The 20,161-nt window shown below is 39.7% G+C and overlaps 1 protein-coding gene and 1 long non-coding RNA gene across 2 annotated transcripts in view; one reads left to right on the top strand and one right to left on the bottom strand.

The window, feature by feature from the left end:
- Positions 1-2,253: 2,253 nt before the first annotated feature.
- Positions 2,254-20,161, top strand: part of ATP6AP1 (ATPase H+ transporting accessory protein 1) — a 51,087-nt gene continuing 33,179 nt past the window's right edge. Inside the window, exons 1-5 of the mRNA XM_009086784.4 lie at positions 2,254-2,499; positions 8,647-8,773; positions 8,875-8,943; positions 15,764-15,957; positions 16,995-17,038. Of these exons, the coding sequence (XP_009085032.4) occupies positions 2,387-2,499; positions 8,647-8,773; positions 8,875-8,943; positions 15,764-15,957; positions 16,995-17,038 (547 nt within the window). The 5' untranslated portion in view covers positions 2,254-2,386. The remainder of the gene's footprint in view (positions 2,500-8,646; positions 8,774-8,874; positions 8,944-15,763; positions 15,958-16,994; positions 17,039-20,161) is intronic.
- LOC127059123 (uncharacterized) lies at positions 12,137-16,467 on the bottom strand. The gene is made up of 3 exons (XR_007776591.1): positions 16,375-16,467; positions 14,213-15,528; positions 12,137-14,132 (listed from the first exon to the last, which is right to left on the bottom strand). It is a non-coding gene; the product is annotated as an uncharacterized LOC127059123 (long non-coding RNA).

Raw genomic sequence — 20,161 nt, forward strand, 5'->3', positions numbered from 1 at the left:
AAAACCCACTATTTTTAGGAGTGAAGAAAAAAGGAGAAAATATATGCAGATATATTTGTGAGCTAAATTTACTTAGTGAAGCAAATTAAAATCCCACTCAATAGGCTCTTCTCGTTCCTTTTTTCCAAAACTTTTTTCACTTCAGTTGTTCCCAAACTGTGGCTTGTGGTGAAATATTAAAAAGGAAAAGTCAGTTTGCTTTCAGTTAAAAGTTTGTTCATAAGTGATATGGTAATTTGAGAGAAAACACTCTGGTTATGTTTCAAGAAGTTTTAAGACCGTTTCTGTAAGGCAGAATACAGAGTATACCCACCAACTGTGCATCTCACTGGTGTGTGTTGGAAGCACACAGCAGTGAAGAGAGGGCAAAGCTCAGGATGCGAGGACGGGGCCAACAGCGATCGGAGCAGGTCCGGAACCCGGGCGGAGTCCTGTGGTTTGTGTTGCCAGGGCCATGGGGAGGAACAGGAAGTGAGGGTAGAAACCATGTGGCTGTGTTCCACTTATTGCCCAGAAATGTTTTGTACAAACCAAGCACACCTCCTACCAGCAAATATTCCATAAAATGCAACTGCACAGAGTGGAAGGTTGGACCACAGTCCCACCAACAGTGCTTTGCGCAGTGGTGGTTAATAAGGTATAAAATGTACCTCAATTTTGTACCTCAGCGGGGGTTGAGAATTTGACACAAAATTTTAAGGGACGGATTGACAGGCTTGCCTTTCTTGCCCTCCACAAAAAGAATGCCTTTTGGTGAGTCTTGGATTGTCAGTTATGCTGAGTATTGACACAGGAAATTAAATGTGTGATTGCAGTCATATTGTTAATGCAATATATTCTGCAGCAGCTGCTTTTGTCACCAGCAATCCCAAAGAAGCTACATTCAATAAACCATGGATTTGTGAACCCAGCTGGCTCTTATGAATGTTATCAGACTTGCAGACTATTTGTGCATCTGACGTAGGTCCTAGGGTAACAGTGTGTGAATTGGTTAGTGTGTCAAATATTGTCCTTCTGCAAAATTGAGTTCTGTTGAAAATTCTGCAATTCCTTTATTCTGTCTAGGTGCTTCTGTTTCTACCTCTGTCTTTGAGGTCTGGTTTGCTGTCTTACCTGTACACACCCTTAAACAGACAAACACACACTGGCTTGTTAAAGGGAACCGATGGGATTTCTAATATATCTCTGAGGTTAAGAGGAAAAAGAACAGTTAAATTCTGCGTTATGTAAAGGTAACATGGAGAAGAAAAGGAACATGACAATGTTTTATTGCTACCCTTAAAATTATTTTTTTTCTGAGAAATCAGCTTTCAGATTGAGTTGATTAACAAAATGCCTTATATTAGGCAAATACACTATAACAATATACTGTTATTCAAGGCAAATGGTTTTAACTGATCTGGCTGCATGTGCTCAGCTTTAGACATGCATGTCTTCTGACCTGTATTTTTGTTATCTTGTACAGTTTTCATTGTGCTTCCTTATTTTTCCCTTAACTCAACTCATTTTAACATAGCTCATAACTTCTTTTGTGTATGATCTCTAACATCCTGTTCTGATGGTGAGGAGGCATTTGTGCCCAGAGCCAAACATGTGCCCAGGCTGCTGCTGCCTAATGTAGTCACAAGGTGTAGAAACTGCTCAGTGTTTGGCAGGCAGAAAAAAGCATCCCAGAGCAATTTGCTTCCGGGCATGAAGGAATTCTCTAAGACTATTTTGTTCTTGCATGAGTCTTGTGAAATACTGAGGTCCTGTCACATTCTGAAGTGATTATAATTTGCCCCTGACTTAAGATATTTTTGATTTCTGGGGCAGCATGGCACCGTGCAAAAGATGGCTTAACAATTCTGTGTTTCAGTGGCTCTGAATGTGCCATTTTCTCTCTCTTCCTTCTTGCTGGAATCTGCAGTTTGTTGCGGATTTCAAACCTGTCAACACCCAAATGTGTGGCGCCAGATCTCAATACATGTAGAAAAACTAAGCTGAGGGACATGATAATATGTAGCAGGGGAAGAACATAGAAGTTCTGCAGAATATATTTTGTGCGGTACAGAAAACTTTTCTGTAAACTCCATTTTGAAGTTACACAACAGTTATCAGCCTGCATGGGACAGGAGTTTGGACTTCACGACTCTCCCTTGCACTTGAAGGTTAGAGGAAACTGACAATGCTTTCGCTGCAGTGTTTTACGAGCTGTTTAAATCACAAACCTGCAAGCATTAGAAATATGAGTAACTCCCAAGTTCAAGCGAAGGAAGTTCATGTTCTGAAATTCCCCGTGCTGCTGGAGAGCAGCGCCAGCCCAGAGCGCGGCGGGATCCGGCTGCAGCAGCCCGAGCGGGAAGTGCGGCTGTGCACACGCTCGGACCTTCCCTGTGCCGGAGCCATGGCACGGCTGTGCCCCGCTGCTCCAGCCCTGCTCCTGGGCTCCCTTGCCCTGCTGCTCCAGACAGCTCTGGCCGTGCATCATGTGCCGATGCTGCTTTGGTCTACTCGGAGGTAAGAGATCGAATCGAAGTGTAGCCCCCTGCTTATGCTCCTGCTCTGTGTGTGTCTGCACAGAATATAGTGTGCCGTCGAATATGGTAAATCAGCTCTGGGCAGTAAAATTATCCAATAAATAAATTTGCACCTCGGCCATCAAACAAGCCAACAGATTGTTTTACCCGTTTTTATTTATAATTTTAGTGTTCTGAGCTGAGCAAGAAGTAAATAAATTGTACTTTATTCACTCTAAAGCATCTTTGAACTCTACTGTTAGAGATGTTATGGCTTAAATTCACAACATAAGGCAGTGACACAAAAAGGAGCTGACCAAAAACTCTGTTGTAGTTTTTTAAGCCTTAGATTTCCTAACTTCTGAACCCTGACTTTTCACTTTAATGTTCATTTAAATACTAGTTCATAAGTACATTGCTGTATGTATATGCATCTGATGTTAGAAACAACTGCAGTCTTGACAGATCCAGAGACATGAAATTCAGGGGTTTGCATATACTTATAAAATAGGACTCTGAAGCTGTTTTGAAAGAACCAGGGATAGACCTCTTTCTTTCTAACCAGGAATTTTATTCATGATTACTTAAGGATTAGTACCATTACTTTGGATTGCCAGAAATATGGCAGGTTGGGCAATTCAGTAGTTTCAGGTGGTTACTGAATATGTAAAGTTGTCAGAAAAATTTATTAACCACTTATTAACCACCTTTGCTCTATGTTTACTCATCTTTTACGGATTTCCAAAATTGGAAACTCTGCATATGGAAGACTGCCTGTTTTGAAAAAGTTTGATTTTGTAGCTTTCGCTTTGGTTTCTCCCCCTAAAAAAAAAAACCAAAACATTTCAATATCAAGGCAATTTTATATTCAAAATACTTCGAGATTCACCACTATGTAAGACAGGCATTCATATGAGTGCACTACCCCTGTGTAATACCCCTGTATTTAAAAGCCAAGTAAATGTTGGATAGCACTGTTTTTAGGTTAAAAGTGCTTTGAAACATCTAAGAAAAGATCAGTGCTTCCTTTGTCCTACTTCCTGGTTTATATAAAAAACATACCTGCTGTATATATAAACAAGATCTTATCACCTAATCCCATGTGGTCATAAAAGCAAACTTTCCATCAAGATGCAATTAGCAGCTTGTTCTGCTGCAGATTTTTCTGGTTTACACAAATCCAGAGCAGAAAATTAGGATACTGGACTGGCTAAACAATTTCGTGTCTCAGGAACACAGCCTTTTGTAGAAGAAGTGTTCCTCCAACCATGATATTTGCATTTTGAAAGGTAAAGTTCTCATGGGGCCAAAATTAGTTCTGGTGAAGGTCTATGAAGCAACTGAAAAGAAGTTTTTCGTTATTTTATAAAACAAAGTAACACTAACAGCAACTTCCTGTTGCTAACCCCCAACTCTGTGCTTTACGTTTGGTACTTCCCAGTGATTCGAGGTTTGCAGTGTGTCATCCACAGGCCTATGAAATTTGGAAATTACTATTAAGAGACTTAGGAAAGGTAACTGCAGAATTGCAGTAATTATGGATATCTGTGGATATCTATTAATGCTCTAGGAACATGTCCCACCAGTATAAAAGTTGAGCGATTCATTAATCAACAGGAGTTGTGATTCACTGATCTATTCCACTCTTTCCCAGGTTATCTGTTAGGATTTGATACTGAATAATTCAAGGGTACTACATTTTGTTCTAATTTAGAGCTAGCCAGTGTTTGCCAAGCCATGTCTCAGGACAGCTGTATCAGAGAATGTGACAGTCTCTTTTATGCATTATTACTATACTGTATTCATGCTAATAAAGATTATGTTAGATGCCAGATAGAGGTAAAACCTACAGCTGATAAACACATGGAGTGCACAAAGCATCAGGAAGTATGATACCAATTCTCACAGAGACATTTGTAAATCAAATACCTCTTTCCTCTAGAAAGTAAAATGCAGATCCCTATTTGGAGAAAAGTGGTTTTTTTTAAAACAACATTCTTTCTCAATTCAACTAGGGAATAACTCAGTATATCACACTGTCCTCTTTTTCAAAAAAGAATATATCACTGGATGTTCTTCAAATAGCTTTGGTGTGGAAAATTTGACCTTTATTTTAAATCAGCCTTTAAACTAATATTCCCTGGTTGGGTTTTTGAAGCAGCTAAGGTTGAGAGGCTCTTCTTGCATATGATACACTGAAAAAATTTGATTTAGCCATTTTGAACTAATATTCAGAAGAATTTCTTTCCCTCCACAGATAAAGAGAAGGATTTTGAGCAAATAAATTCATTTAAATTAGCTTTTGTATTGTACCCTCATGCATTTGTTTTAGGAATGATTTTTGCCTACAGTCTTTTAAAATGTATTACTTCCTTTTTTATGCTATGCTTATATAGGGAAAATAATCTTTTTCTGGCAAACCCAGGTTATAAGTGACTTTGAGAAGGTCTTAATGCCAATTGGTACATTTGCACTGTTTCCTAAACTACAGGGACTTTACTTATAAATCTACTGAAAGAAGGTGTAACATAGAAAGGAACATTTTTTTTAGCTACAATTTTATTGGACGCCTATGGAGACACTGTGTGCCAGCATGAAAGCTATTTTACCTCTCCTGAGCAGGGGAAAACATGATTTCTTACACAGTAATCACAAGGTGACTGATAGAGACAACTGACAAGAATAATGTGTAGGAAAGAATTCTGAAGCCAGCTACAAAGCAAAAATGTAATCATGAGTTAGACTGCTAGAAGCCTTGTTATCTTCCCATCAGCCCTTCTGGTGGGTCCAGATACAGGAAATCTTGAAATCTTTGCTTCCATCAACCTAATTGCTCAAATTCCAGAAAGAATACTGTTCAAGAAAGACCATAGTGTTGTCATGTCAGAGCAGTGAGGTATAAGAAAGAAGCAAAATATCAAGCTAAGCTTGCTTTCCCCACTTTCTTTAGGGCATTGTTTGACTGTTGGAGGGAAGTGGGAGCAGTTGAGTTTTAAGTTTCCCCAAACTTAAAGGTTCCTTAGGATTCCTTAAAGCTGTGTGCTCCTGCACACGTACTTTAGCAGAGATGCTTGTCATTTGGAGCCCTGCTGGTGATGTGGTGGGACTCCTCTGTGCTTGGCATGTGGATGGCTGTAGGAGGCTGTGTGTCTCTGGGCACAAGAGCTTGTGGGAGCAGTCAACAAGAGCAATCAATGTGTGCTGGCCTGCTGCTGGTTCCACAGCAGCATCAGTCTCTGAGGTTCAGTGGGATGAGCTGCCTGGCTGTGTTCAGGGAAGCTCATCCTGGGTGTATCCAGGAGCCCCTGGCACTCACAGATCTCTGATTCACCCTGCAGCTCCCAGTAAAGCACCCAGTAATGTCCTGGCCAGGCAAGGAGGCTGGTGGGGGCTGGGGCACAAGTCTTGCCCAGAGTGGCTGAGGGACCTGGGGTGTTTAGCCTGCAGAAAAGGGGGCTGAGGGGAGACCTTATTGCTCTCTGCAACTCTCCAAAAGGAGGCTGTAGCCAGGTGGGCGTTGGTCTCTTCTCCCAGCTAGCAAGTGATTGGATAAAAGGAAACAGCCTCAAGTTGCACCAGGGGAAGTTTGGGTTGGATATTAGGAAAAATTTCTTCACTGCAAGTGTGGTCAGGGATTGGAACAGGGAAGTGGTTCAGTCAGCTGGAAATGTTCTTAAAACCACGTGGATGTTGCACTTAGGCACATGGTTTAGTGATGGACATGGCAGTGCTGGGTTGACAGCTGGACTTGCTGATTGTAGAGGCCTTTTCCAGCCTAAATGTCTCTGAGGTTGTATTTCCTGTCTGAACCACACTGAGAATATTGTTGCACCAAGCAGACAGCAACAGCTCCCTCAGTGGAGGATGTAGCCTTCCCTACTGCCTTACATACTGCTCAGCAAACTGTTAGAAAGCAGCAAAATAAATGCATGAATAAAATATAAAATATTAGGCAAATGCTGCATTTTAATAGAATTATTAATCAACTGATGTAGATTTTTTTTATGATGATGAAGTTACTAAAGTTGACTGCTTGAAAGTTAAAAAGTGTCACAAAAGGTGTTTTCAAGGTTAGATAGCTAACAAGAACTGCTTCAAGGAACAGGGAATTTCTTAGAAGCAAGTATGCTTTAAAAAAGGATCATTAAACTTCTGAGGTTTTGAGTTCACAGCAAAAGTCTTTATCCTTGTGCTGCTGCAAATAATTTCATTTTGTTTGATGTGCTTTTGTTACCTTTTAGTCTTAATTGCAAGTCCCCAAAGTTCTCAAAAGCTTCATTTCTTTTTTTCTAAGATTAAGTATGAAATGGATTTATTTAGGGTTTTTTTTTTAAATAAATATACCAAGATATTCAATGTCATTTTCTTTCACACAAGCCATTTTTTATCATCTCCTAATTTGTTCTATCTGCTTTTTCTCTAATATCATTAGTATTTTGATGTGGCCATGCGAGGCACAAAGTCAATATGAAAGTCAGTTCCTGAAGAGTCATTCAGAATCTTTGGGACTTTCTTTGTTTTCAAATATATTCATTTAAAAGATAATACTTTTTTTTTTTTTTAATTAAAAGGTTTGTCTTCTCTGAAAAGTTGAGGCATGCCTGTTGCAATTTCTCAGTTGCTTACGTTAATGTGGATTTCCAAACACAAATTACCAAAGTGAAGATGCTGAGTAAAACTAAAAAAATCAGATAATTTCAACCAACAAAAAACCATTTCCTTCATCCCAGCAAGATTTATTTCTAAAGCTTGTTAAGTGATGGGCAAAAGCTCTACTGGAATTTAATTTTCACATCTCCAGCACGTTGTCCTGAAGGAGTCTTCCACATACAGAGTTTGCTCTCGTGCTTTCCCAAACCCCGGAGTCTGAAGCGAGATGGGGATCACCTGGTGCTGCTGGACTCTGCTGGTTTGACCTCTGCCATGGGTGCAATTTGACACTTTCAATTCACTTTCAGCAATCTTCATTGGAATTACAGGGAGGACTTGGAGTGCAATTTAGATTTTCTTATCCAAAAAAACAGCATTTAACCCCACATATGTGTTCATTTACCCTGTTCTGCCTCCGTCTTAAAGGACTGCAGAGGTTGTTCTCATTCATAAAAGCTTGCTGTGCAATGGTCATTTGCAAATTGCTTTGGGTTAGAAAATGTGACTTTTATCTCAACTTGATCAAATTGCAATCAATAATAAATGATGTTAGAGCAGACAACAATTGCCTATATTCGACTCATTGTAATTAGAACCAGTTAGAGTGTCATCAATTGCTGAAACCTGTTTTCTCAGGTTTTAGCAGTTAATGTGTACCTGGGCAAAGATGGAAGGTTATGCATCAAGTTCAATTTGTTTTTCCAAAGACAATTTTCATTAGTCAAAACACCTAGGATAAAAATGTTCATAAAAAGTTTCATTCCTAAAGACCCATAGGGATGCATGCTGTTAAAATCCCAATGAGGTGTTGAAAGAATAATGCCACCTCTTGTAGCAGCAGAACTAAAATAGATGAGTTATTTCTCTGTCCAGTCCTCATAGTGACAGGTTGGCAAAAGAGTTGTAAGCTGGGTGCTTTGAATCATTCAATTCAGAAGAGCTCCTGCTGCTGGAAAGGTGGCTTTTTTGACAGGCTTCTGTAGAATGGTGCCTTCATCATGAAAACCTTAGGAAAGAACCTGTGACACTTCTACTAACAAAAGTTCTATTAAAAAAAACTAGTTTAAGACAACTTGTGATCTAGTCTGAGTTCTACTCCTCCTGACCTCCATCTGTCAGCACTGCAAAGTGTTTTGGGAGTTGGGATGCCATCTGGGAATTCTCTCTGAATGTTTTCAACATATTCTTCTTCATTGTACTTAGTAAGTAACTTTTTATGGAAAGATGCAACTCTGCTGGTGTACACAAACAAGAAAATAGAGAGAGACATTACCCCTATTCATTCTTACTCTAATACAGTCAATTTGATACAGGCATAAATGAGCAAAGTCTTTTTCTCTTGAGTAGAATGAAAGTAAACTGAACTGCAAAGTTGATCTTAAACATGATGATTTTATTACCTCCAAGATGATGATTTCATTATCTGCTGCTGCATATTTAAATAAAGGTGTCATCACTGGCAGAAAATTCTACAGAAAAAGGAATTATTCCTTTGTAGATCACAGTGGGATCCAGACGTTGCCGTGCATGAAGGACAAGTTGTCTCAGCACAGGAGCTGACAGCACTCTTGCAACCTCTTTTTACCCAGAACTCCAGAAATCTTGTCTTGTTCCTGCAAGATAGGGTATGTAAACAATTTTTTTCCTCACCAATACTGAACACAAGTCTGTACCTAAATGAGATGCCTTGGCTCCTTCTCACTAACCTACTCTCTTTGTTTTTCAGCTTAGCATAGATGACTTCACATACTTCAGTGAATCCTATGGCAACAAGAATCCATTTCAAAATGTTCAGGCAAGCATTTATCTCATTTATTTATGTGCAGTATTTAAAAAGAAAAGGAAAGATGTAAGAACGATGCATAGAAAAAATAACTGGGAAAAGGGCACTGAGTAGCAGAAATTTTCCTGTTTAAAATATTGAGATTATTCAATTTTGAGCAGATGTGTTAAAGGAAATAAACTGAGTTTGCAGATACATGCTTTGTAGCTATTATATTTTTAATGACTGAGTTTTCCCAATTCATCATAACTGACAAAATTGCTTTTAAATATGCTGCAATTTTCTATTGTAAAAAACAATATAAAGTTCCAGACCAACACATCAAAATTCTGTTTTGAAGCCATAGGAAGAAAAGGACTTATAGGAACCAATAATTTTTTTTCTTCTTTTCAGAATTCAACACTTATTTTGGTTTTACAGAAATTGAAGCTTATTCTGGAAGTTAACTCTTTTATATTAAGTTAATATATCACTTGGTGCTATGTTGCCTTAATCTTCATGGAAAAATAATGCTAGCTGATTAACTTGAAATAAACTCTAGGCACAGAATTTAAGATGGAATATTCTGAGTCAGTCAGCAGCTTCAAGTTCACTGGGAAGGTTTATAGATTTTGTGCAGAGCATCTATGGTTGTACTTACATGACAGTTTATTGAAATGTAATTAGACAAAATGTTCACTTGTGGAAGTCATAAAGACATTCCTGGAGGCAGTGCAGGATGAACAGAGCTATTAGTAATGTAAATGGTATCAGAGCACACAAGGAAATGTAAATTCCCCAGCACCACACAGCAAACACTATATGTAATTAAATACATAAATATTCAGATAATACTTGTCTCTACATCTAAGAACCTCACATCTTCCTTGTATAAGTGGAACTGGAGATATTGATCTCTTTGTCATGTAACAGCATTTTAACACTGATGCTGGAAGAGAAACAATTATTCAGAGAATCTACATGGGTTTTCTGAGGAAAAAATGGGACTCATAATCATCTGTACTGTGAGGATCAGTGGCTGTGTCTGCAGGCAGATGCACTGGTTCTTCTCTGCTATGTCTTGCCTTCTCAGGGTTTAACATCTCTGCAAGGCTGTGTCCAGAGGAAATTTTTGTTGCTGTCTGACTACAAAACTGGTTAAATTAGCTGTTTGACATGCATTGCAATGCATGACTTTGAAAGTTCCTAATAATGTGGTGGGTCTTATTTAAGTAGGCCCTCCACGTTTAAGAGGCATATCAAAGTACTTAAAACATTCTTCTTTGCCTTGTAATCAGGACTCCATCAGCACTGTAGATAGAGATTAAAGGCTTTAAAGTCTAGAGATAAGGTCAGAGACTGATGGGTTCAGAAATCAGGTGGTATACAAGGGGATTGGGACCTAGTGAGGGCTGGGAAAGAGTTCCTCCTCTAAACAAAAGGTCATGTTTAAGTAAATCTTTGTCTGTATCTGGCAGGTCAAACAACTTATACCCAGGTATTGAACAATCTGAATAAATGTCAGCAACTGATTTTTTTCTGACTTTGCCTCTGTTCCCTCTCTGTCTTGGAGCTGAGAAATTTTTTCCGTACTATGGTTTCTTTAAAACTGGAAAGTTTTTTTTTACAAATTGCTCACCTTAACTCCAGCACTTCCTACATTTGTTCAGTTGGATTTGGCAATCTTAATGCTTTTCCAGTGTAGTTTGATGGAGGTGAGGTGAGTGAGTTTATACATCTCATTTTCTTTCACGTGAGTGAAAGCAAATGAGATGTGTAAACTGCATGCTTCCTTTTCACTGGGGTGCCCACAGAGAGAGTTTGTCAATATCTATTGCATAAGGTTTAGTTCTCAGGGCCAGAAAAGGAACTTTATAGTCATCCATATTGGGCATAACAGAGGCTACAAAAATTTGCTGGGTTGCTATCGTATTACTTGAACTCCACTTGAGATACTTTGGGTAAGAAATCAATTCTTAATCCTGCTATGAAAGATTGCAATAATACTCACACAACACAGGACATAAGTGAAGGTTGGGTCTGAATTTTCTCACTGGAGAAATTAGAATCCTTGGTGTTCCATAATCAGAAGGTTTTTACCTACACAGGCTATATTATACAAGGGATCAGTGAAGCTATAATAAATGTTCCATTGCTCTCAAGAATCCTCCTTTATGAACCTCAGAAATGCAAACTTATTCATAAACCTAAGCTGGAGATTTCATTTAGAATGTATAAGAGCATGTAACAGCATGTGTTCTACAAGAAGAAAGTGTTATTTGAAAAAGAGTTATAGACTTGTAAACCCCAGAAACATTTGCAGATATTTGATTTGTTCAGCTGCATTAGCAGCTGTTCTGAGATTTCAGTATCAATGGGTTTGCATGCAATAAAAGAATCTTATTCCAGTAATACAAAGGGAATCTTATAGGTAGATAATTTATCTTGACCTTTCAAACAACTTCTAAATTAAATAATAAAATACAGAGATTAGCATTTGGGGAACTTCTTTCTCAAGAAGTCACCTACCCTACAGACTATTTTTCTTTAATATTATCTTTGCCTTTCCCTAGACAATACTCAGCTCCTTAGAACAGCAGTGTATATTCACACACTCCAATTAGTGGCCAGCTGTGCATCTACATAATTATGATTATTATAAGTCATTGCCACATGTAGTCTGATAACTCCATCCTATCCTCACTCAGTGGTCATAGACTGAGCAGTACTATTTAGTCACGTGTGATACAGAGGTTATAATAAAATTTTGGCTGTCTTTATTTTATTTCTTCTAGTTCTATTATATTATTTTTGACAAGGGAACCTGCACAGAACTGCATAATAATCAAGATAAAAGTTCATCATAGAGGTATTCAGTGACATGATGATGTTTTGTTCTCTAGCCTTTTCTAAAATATTATTAATATTCGATTTTTTTTTCCATCCTGATTACTATCAGTCTCTGAATTACCATTTTCAAAGAGCTGCTGCAACTCTCAAGATTTCATTACAGGAGGGTAACACTTAGTTCTTAGTCTAAGACCTATTATTGTGTATGTAAAATTAGGTTTGTTTTTCTATCACCCTGTACTATGCTAAAATCAATTCGCATTCAATCTTATCAGTTACTCAATTGACCAAGAGGCTGTGCCAGAAGCTGCTTCTGTAGTTCATCAGTCAGCCACTGCCTTTACTAACCTGAAAAAATTATCATAATGAGCAAGTTTCATTAGCTCAATATTTCTCTTTTTATCAGATAGTTTAGAAACATATGGAACAGAAGAGACCCTAGTGCAGTAACAGGTATTTTTAATACCCTTGCTTGCTAAATCTTTAGCTATTCTTTAGCTACCTTCATGTGAAGACTGCCTCTCTCTCCAAAGCAGCTCAGTTTCTTTGGTAGTCCTTGCTTCAAGACTGCCAAATGCCTTGTGTGGGTCCAAGTAGACTGTACATCCAGAGCTTCCTGGATGCCCATTGACTCCTTCAGATATCTTCAGCAGAACTGTCAGGCAAAACTTGTTTGGGAAGGCCACATCAATCTTTTAGTTATTGTTGTAGTCTGTGTTTTATTCTTTGGAATGCTTCCTCCCATGCTTTGACTTCAGGTTTTCTTCTTGACAGTCACTTGGATCTGCCTATAACCCTCAGAAAAAAATAATTGGTGTCATGTTTCCCACTAAACAGTACAGCATGGGGTTTTTTTCAACAATACTTCCTGTAGCTGCAACACACTTTATCACATAAAGTGCATCAGATCAATTTTCATTAAAATTATAACTTACAGGTTTATGCAGACGTTTGAAGGGAATGGCTACAGTGTAAAAGTTTGTGGGATAGATAATAATTGGAAAGTTAAAATTAAACCTTCCCCTTCTTCTTCTTTTCCCCTTCCTCTCTTTCCTTGTCCCTCTCCTATTCCTGGCTACTGTGTGGTTTTCTTTAGCAGAATGCAAAATCAGGTGTTTCTCAATATCCTCTTCATTCTCCAACCCCTTTTGGAGTTTTCGTGTTTTGAACAAGCATGGTAGCTGAAATCCTAAAATGTGCAAAGCAACATATGGGTATTGTAAAGAAAAGTGCACAATTGCCAAATGGCAAGAAGGACAAAGAGGCATGGGATCAGATTGCCTACCTGAGGCTGTTGAGTTGATATCCAGCTGTGTCTACCCTTCAGATGAAAAGCAGCTGAATACCAGTGGCTGAAAGTTGAGACAGATGGCAGTGCAGCACTGGTTAGGAGCAGGCACAATTAAGATATTACTCAGTAATGATACATTTTATATCTTATTCTACATTAAATGAGTAATCTGCTTAATATCCTTGGTTGAAATGGCTGTTACCATTCTGAATGCTGCTATGGGACAAGGGATTAAAATATTGAAAATAAAACAAAATCATTGAATTGCTCAGAATTTGAGTTCTAAATTCAAACCTGTAAATAAATCAAAATGAAATGTTTCATCTTTTTTTTCCAGGAGGTGCAAAAAGCACTACTCAAAGACCCATACACAAGATCAGTGCTTTCTGCTCTGATTAATTTCTGCAGTTACTTTTCTCTTAGTCTGATTAGGTAAATCAGACAATGCCACATAATCCTACCTTATGAGCATCTATAGAAATATGAAAGTACCTATAGCCTTTGCCTAGGAAGGAAGATGTGAGCAATTAGAAAGGATTAGAGAGCAGGTCAGAAGAGCAGTCAAAGCACAGACAAAAAGGAAAAAATGAATAGTAGGAGAAAAGTGTTAGGAACACCACAACACTTGCATGGGAGGGAGACACAGAGTCTGTAACAGCTTGAAGATCTCAGTGTTGGATCAAGCGACAGACTTAATCTGGAATTAAATGTAGAAAATAAAAAAGCAAAGTTAACAAGCTGTAAACTCGGACTCAATGAAAAATCTTCTAGTATTCATATTTGTACTGGGTTTCTGTGGCAAGACTTTGGCAGTGGGTCGGCTACAGGGGTGGCTTTTTTGGGAAGCTGCCAGAAGCTTCCCCCGTGTCCAAAAGTGTCAATGCTCCAAGAGGGACCTGCCACTGGCCAGGGCCAAGCCCATCAGAGACAGTGGCAGCATGTTTAAAAAGGTGAAGTTACTGCACAGAAGCAGTTGTGCTTCGAGAAGAGAGAAATGAGAACTTATGGGAAAGCATCACCAAGGTCAGCACAGGAGGGGTGGGAGGGGGTGCTCCGGGCAGCAGAGCAGGCAGAGATTCACCTGCAGCCCGTGGCGCAGCCCATGGTGGGACAGCTGTGCCTCTGCAGCCCGTGGAGGCACACAGGGGAGCACAGATCCACCTGCAGCCCATGGTGGGACAGCTGTGCCTCTGCAGCCCGTGGAGGCACACAGGGGCGCAGAGATCCACCTGCAGCCCATGGAGCACCCAGTGCCAGGAGAGCTGGCTGCCTGAAGGAAGCTGTGACCCTGTTGGAAGGCTCTTGGCAGGACCTGTGGAGAGAGGAGCCCAGGCTGGAGCAGTCAGTTCCTGATGTGTTGCACCCCATGGGAGGGACCCACGCTGGAGCAGTTCATGAACTGCAGCCTGTGGGAAGGACTCTCCTTGGAGAAGTCCATGGAGGACTGATTCCCATGGGAGGGACCCCATTGGGAGCAAGGGAAGAGTATGAGGAGTCCTCCCCCCAAGTAGGAAGAGGCAGCAGAGACAATGTGTGATGAACTGACCACAGACCCCATTCCCTGTCCCCCTTCTCCACTGCAGGGCAGGAGATAGAGAATCCTGGGTAATGTTGTGCCTGGAAGAGAGGGGTGGGTGGAAGGTGGTTTCTTGTTTTACCTCTATTATCATACTCTGATTTGATTGTTAATAAGTTTAATTAACTTTCCCAAGTCAAGGCTGGGGTTTTTGTGTAATTGATTAGTGAACTCTCCCTGGCCCATGAACCTTTTATTTTCTCTGCTTCGTATAGTTGAAGAGGGAAATGATAGAGCAGCTTTGGTTGGTACCTGCATCAGGCCAGGGTTAACCCACCCCAACATTAAATATGGGCTCCATTAATTTTGATAATTTTCAAATCTTCATCTTGCATTTTGTTTCCCCAAATATTTCGGGTTAATTTTTTTATCAAGAAAAAATCTTGGAAAGATGTTTTTTGACTATGCAGGTTTCAAATTAAAGAATGAGAATGTTTTTCAATTAACTTTATTCAAGTATCTGTATCAGGAACTCAGCTATCAGATTTATAAATAAAGTAGATGATACCCTGATGCTTTATCTGAACCAGTTCAGCCTGAGCTTTATAATTTGTACTTTGAGTAAAAAGGTGGAAAGTACGACATTAATTTTGTTTGTATGTGTCTGGAGGCTCTGTAGATCCTGAAATCTGCAGCTTTTTTAAATTAACAATTACAAATTAGACATTTTTCTGTACCATGTGCTGTACCACCAGGATGTACACAAATGCAGGATGTTTTTTATGCAAAGTGTGACTTAACTGAATGGAGCTGCTGGAACTGGAGGTGTCTGACACTGATCTTTCTCACATCCAAGGGGATTTAGTTAGAGTCATTTGAGCTTTGCTTCTGGCAGTGCTCATAACAGCTACACTCTTAGCTTGAGAACTTCTACATCATCTAGCTCTCCTCTTCCATACATCTGAAAAAGACAGAAAAAATTTGGTGTTACTGAGTGCTTTAAGCTTGCTGCAAGAAAGTTCAGGAGCAGCCTGCAAGCCATCATCAATCAAACTGATGAGAATTCACAGGCTGGTTACTGTGGAGGTCCCTCATCTTGAATGTAAAATTAAGGATACATTATAAAAAATGTTGTGTTAATTATAAAGCAACTGAATATTAGGCAGGTAAATAAACGTCTCATAAATTTCTTACAGGAATTTCTTCAGTCTTCTCCTTCATCTTTAGTTTTGCCAGCTGTTGACTGCGAGGCTACCAAGTATCTCCTGAATGTTCTTCAAGAATCAGGAGATTGGAAATTAACAAATGTAACTAATCTCAGTGTCTCTCAGCTGGAAGTGAATGCCTCCAACCCAAACTTACTGGTGGTTCAGCTGCAACCACTTGCCAGGTAGGGGCTTATCACCCACAGAGCTGACCCACGTGTGTGCATGATTTTTAGAGCTTTTGGAAATGTCAGTTGTATTCAGGAAATTTAAAAATAATAGAGTGCAAGCTTGTAGGGCTGTCAAAATTGTTTCTCTTACAAAGATAAATTCAGTGTTTCTCAAAGTCCCCTGATGAGCTTACCAGGTGTAATAGATGAATTATGTTGAGAAAGGCAGTCAGGCATTCCTATTTTGTCTGCCTCATTATAGGAGAACAAAGGAGCAGCTAATAAAACTAAATGGCAACACACTTTTTAGCAGAAAGGCTCAATTATTTTACTCGACACACGATTTACCTGCAGAATTAATTGCTAGAGGCATTCTAGGGGTCAAAAATACTGGCAGGATAAATTAGCAAGCAAATAAACATACAGACAAACCTGAAGCTAATAAACAGCCTCCTTTTCCATTGCAATGGAAGGAAGGGGAGGGTTATAATTCTTCATGTTTCCAGCTCCATGAGGGCTGTGATCTAACAGAGAAAGGGAGAAACTGTTCCTTCAGGTGAATGTATATTTAGAAAATACAAGGCATGGTTGCTGAGCTCCTTCTGCTTACTCTTCCCAGCTTGTTACTTGGGTATTTGTACATGTTGGTGTAAGGTACAGATAGCAACGTGTCCTAAACAAATGCAATTCTAGCTGTCACATCACTACACAAAAAGAGGCATGATTACAATTTTAAAGAGCTCCTGAACAAATGTTAAACAAGGGACCAACACCAAAAGAAAAAAAGCTCCTCAGAGGCTGACCAAAATGCTGTCAGTAGTATGGCTTCTCTGCTGCCTAGGAAATTTGAGGGGTTTAAGAATCAGCTGAAGATGTCATCCTTACATTTTTAATGGCTTTGCAGAAGAAAAGGGTCATTAGGAGGAGATGAAAGAAAAACAGAGGGACTGACAGTAATCCTTTTATCAGTCAGTATCTTCATACATTTCTGATTCACATCATTCTTGCCTAGGAAAGATTTTTAATTATTTCTCTTCCCTCTTTTTCTCTAGTGATTTAAAAGACATTTCCACCCTGGAAGCAATTTCTGAAAATGGTAAGTAATAGTACCTAGACATAACTAACATTTCATCATTTGTGATTTCACCTGAGCAGGTAGCATTCTCTAGCTCACAGGCTTTGCTTTGCTGCTACCATTTAAAGGCTTTTATCCCACTCCCCTTCTACAGTATTTATAAGCTCTGGTTGTCTTAGTTTTAATCAGACACTAAGTCTCTGTGCCATGAAATGTGAGCTTGATAAATTCATGTCTGCTTTGCTCATTTTCTGAGCCCAAGCCCTGCATGTCTATGCAGCTTGAGCTGCCTCCTTCCATCTCACCTTGCACACTGGCAGCTGGAGGTGCCAGGCTCATCTTGGAATTGCCAGGCAATTCCAAGGCTTTGGTTTCAACAAAGGGTGTCTGCATGAATAGGAAATGTTTTTCTAATCTTTATAAAACAGTACTGGTGGCCTTCTTTGCCTTTGATATCAGTTTTTTATTGGTTTTGCAGTGTATTAAACATTACTTGTAAAGTTGAATCTCTCAATATAATACTATAAAAAAAGTTTCTTGCCTAGCATCTGGTTGAAAAAGAGGTGCCATACATGAAAATGGCACTGAGAGGCATCTCAGTGCAGAGCTTTCACTTCCTACTCTAAATGAGAAATCAAATTGTAATGTGTGCAAATCACTGAAGTGATAGTTTTGGAGGTTTACAGTGTAGTAATGAAACAGTGTTCTTAGTGGCCATGACTGTTTCTGCTCAGAACTGGGGTTGTAAAATCAGCAGCAGATTTGAAAATCGGGGGGAAATACCTTAGTCATGTATCCTTTTCTGTTTGTTTTTGTTCTAGTCCAAAATGAGTGGGTTTTATACTAAAACAAGCAGTTGGGTTTTCATCTCTGAATTGCAGAGGAGGTATTTGTTCTATTTTCTTGTCCCCAGAGCATACTGGGTAGCTGAGCTTTGGCTTAATGTTGGTCTTGGATAAATAGTGGCTTAGTCTTTATGGAACATTTCTTTCATCAGCTGCATGGATTCAAGAATGAACTTCCCAAGGCCTAGAATCATAGTATCATGGAATATGCTGAGTTGGAAGGGACCAGCTGGGATCACTGAGTCCGTCCTAGCCCTGCACAGCACACCCCAAGAGCCTGACATGAGCCTGACAGCGCTCTCCAAATGCTTCTTGAGCTCTGTCAGGTTTGGCCCTCTGCCACTTCTCCAGGGAGCTCTATTGCAGTGCTCTGAGTAGAAAACCTTTTCCTGATATCCACCCTAACCCTCCACTGACTCAGTTGCATGCTATTTCCTTCAGTCCTGTCACTGGTCACGAGTGGTGAGATCAGCAGTGTCCGCCCCTTCTCTTCCCCTCCTGAGGAAGCTGTGACTGCAGTGAGGTTTCCCCTCAGCCTCCTCTTCTCCAGCCTGAACAGACCAAGTGACCTCAGCCATTCCTCATAAGGCTCCCTTCCCCCTTCACCCTTCACCATCCTCACTGGCCTCCTTTGGGCACCCTCATAGCTTTTTATCCTTCTTACATTGTGGCACCCAGAACTGCCCCAGCACAGAAGGTGAGGCTGCCCCAGCTCAGAGCAGAGCAGGACAATCCCCTCCCTTGCCTGGCTGGTGATGCTGTGCCTGATGCACCCCAGGACAGGGCTGGCCCTCCTGGCTGCCAGGACACACTGTAGTCTCAAGCAGCTGCTGTCCCAGGCCACTTGGTTTTGGGAAAGCAAAGTTAAGAGGTGATCTGTGGGAGGATGGAAGAAAAGACTATGCCAACTTTTTGATTGGTATCAAGTAGATTTTAATCGGGAAGAAGGTATACAGATTTGGGAAATGTGCCACTTTGCTTGGCCAAGTACAGAATCTGCACTCTTGTTCCCAAGTAGGCACCTAATTTAGGTGCTCTAAAACATGGTGGACAGTCTGAGCTCTTTTCTTTGGAGAATTTGAAAATACTTCATAAGAAAGGTGTAGTTCTGATCACAGGCAAGCAAGAGATCTATATCAAGCCTGTTGTCATAAGGATGTTCACAGAAGCTTCTTTGGATGAAGGAGTTACCTCTAGAATCTTCCTGCAGGCAGGAGTTATAGATGTTACTGGTAACTATAGTTACATGTATCTCCCTTCTGAAGGGAAATGCAAATAACATGTTATATCAGAAAGCTACTGGTTGCTTTAATGAAAGAAAACCCAAAGCCAATCTCTGCATTTCTATACATATTATTATTTTTTTTTCTGCAAATTTTTGCTAAGGCTGAAGAGAATTTCCAAAATCTGTGAATTCAGATTACAAAATCAATGTTATATAATGTCTTGGATCTCCACAACCAGTGTAATTATGGCAGTAGTTTTTAGGCAGTTGTTTCTCTGAGTAAGTACATTTCTTATAGTAGATTCACTTAGGAATAATTTTGAGAAGGAAAATTCACATAGCTATGATTCTTGACTGTTAGGAGGAAATCAGTTCAGCTGAAACCCTACAGAAAAAAAATCAATGCTTGAATTCTTACAAAAGCCAAATATTTTACTCAGCCAGGACACCATAATTATAGTAAATAGAAGGGGTTAAAGAGGATAATAATAATATAAACTCCTAATTTCAGCAAATGCTAATAAAACAATTTCTGTAAAGTATCACCTCAAAATCTGAGTAGTTTGTATGTCCAGGTTATAAACTCTCCATCCACCAGACTGGTAGATGAATGAGAAGTAGGAAGGCACTGAAATAGTAAATATGAGTCTGCTTGCTTACTTCTCAAGCAGTCCCAATAACAACACTAATAATGGCTCATGAGTCACAACTGTTGTGCTCCTTATAAGCAGATGTTCGTGTTTCTGCACAAATATTGAAAACATTTATCAGTTGTAAGCATTTATTGCAACTGCCTGTGGTTTCAGAACTAGAAGAGGATCTTTTGTAGAGGCTTCTTTGGACCTCTTTGAAAGACCCGCTCTTCCTTACTTGACTTCTCCTTCCTTTTTCAGAAACACCCCACTGCATTTCTCCTTTGGCCTCCAATGTAAGGAACAGGAAAATTTTCTGTGTCCTGTTGTGGGTGCAGGAGCAGGCTTTAAATCCACAGAAGGCAAAACAAATGTTGCTACTAGTATTGTACATATCATGCCCCACACTGAACACCATGGTTTGAGTGTTGTTTCTCAGTGA

The sequence above is a fragment of the Serinus canaria genome, chromosome 1A (assembly GCF_022539315.1).
Source record: "Serinus canaria isolate serCan28SL12 chromosome 1A, serCan2020, whole genome shotgun sequence".
NCBI classification, from domain to species: Eukaryota; Metazoa; Chordata; class Aves; order Passeriformes; family Fringillidae; genus Serinus; species Serinus canaria.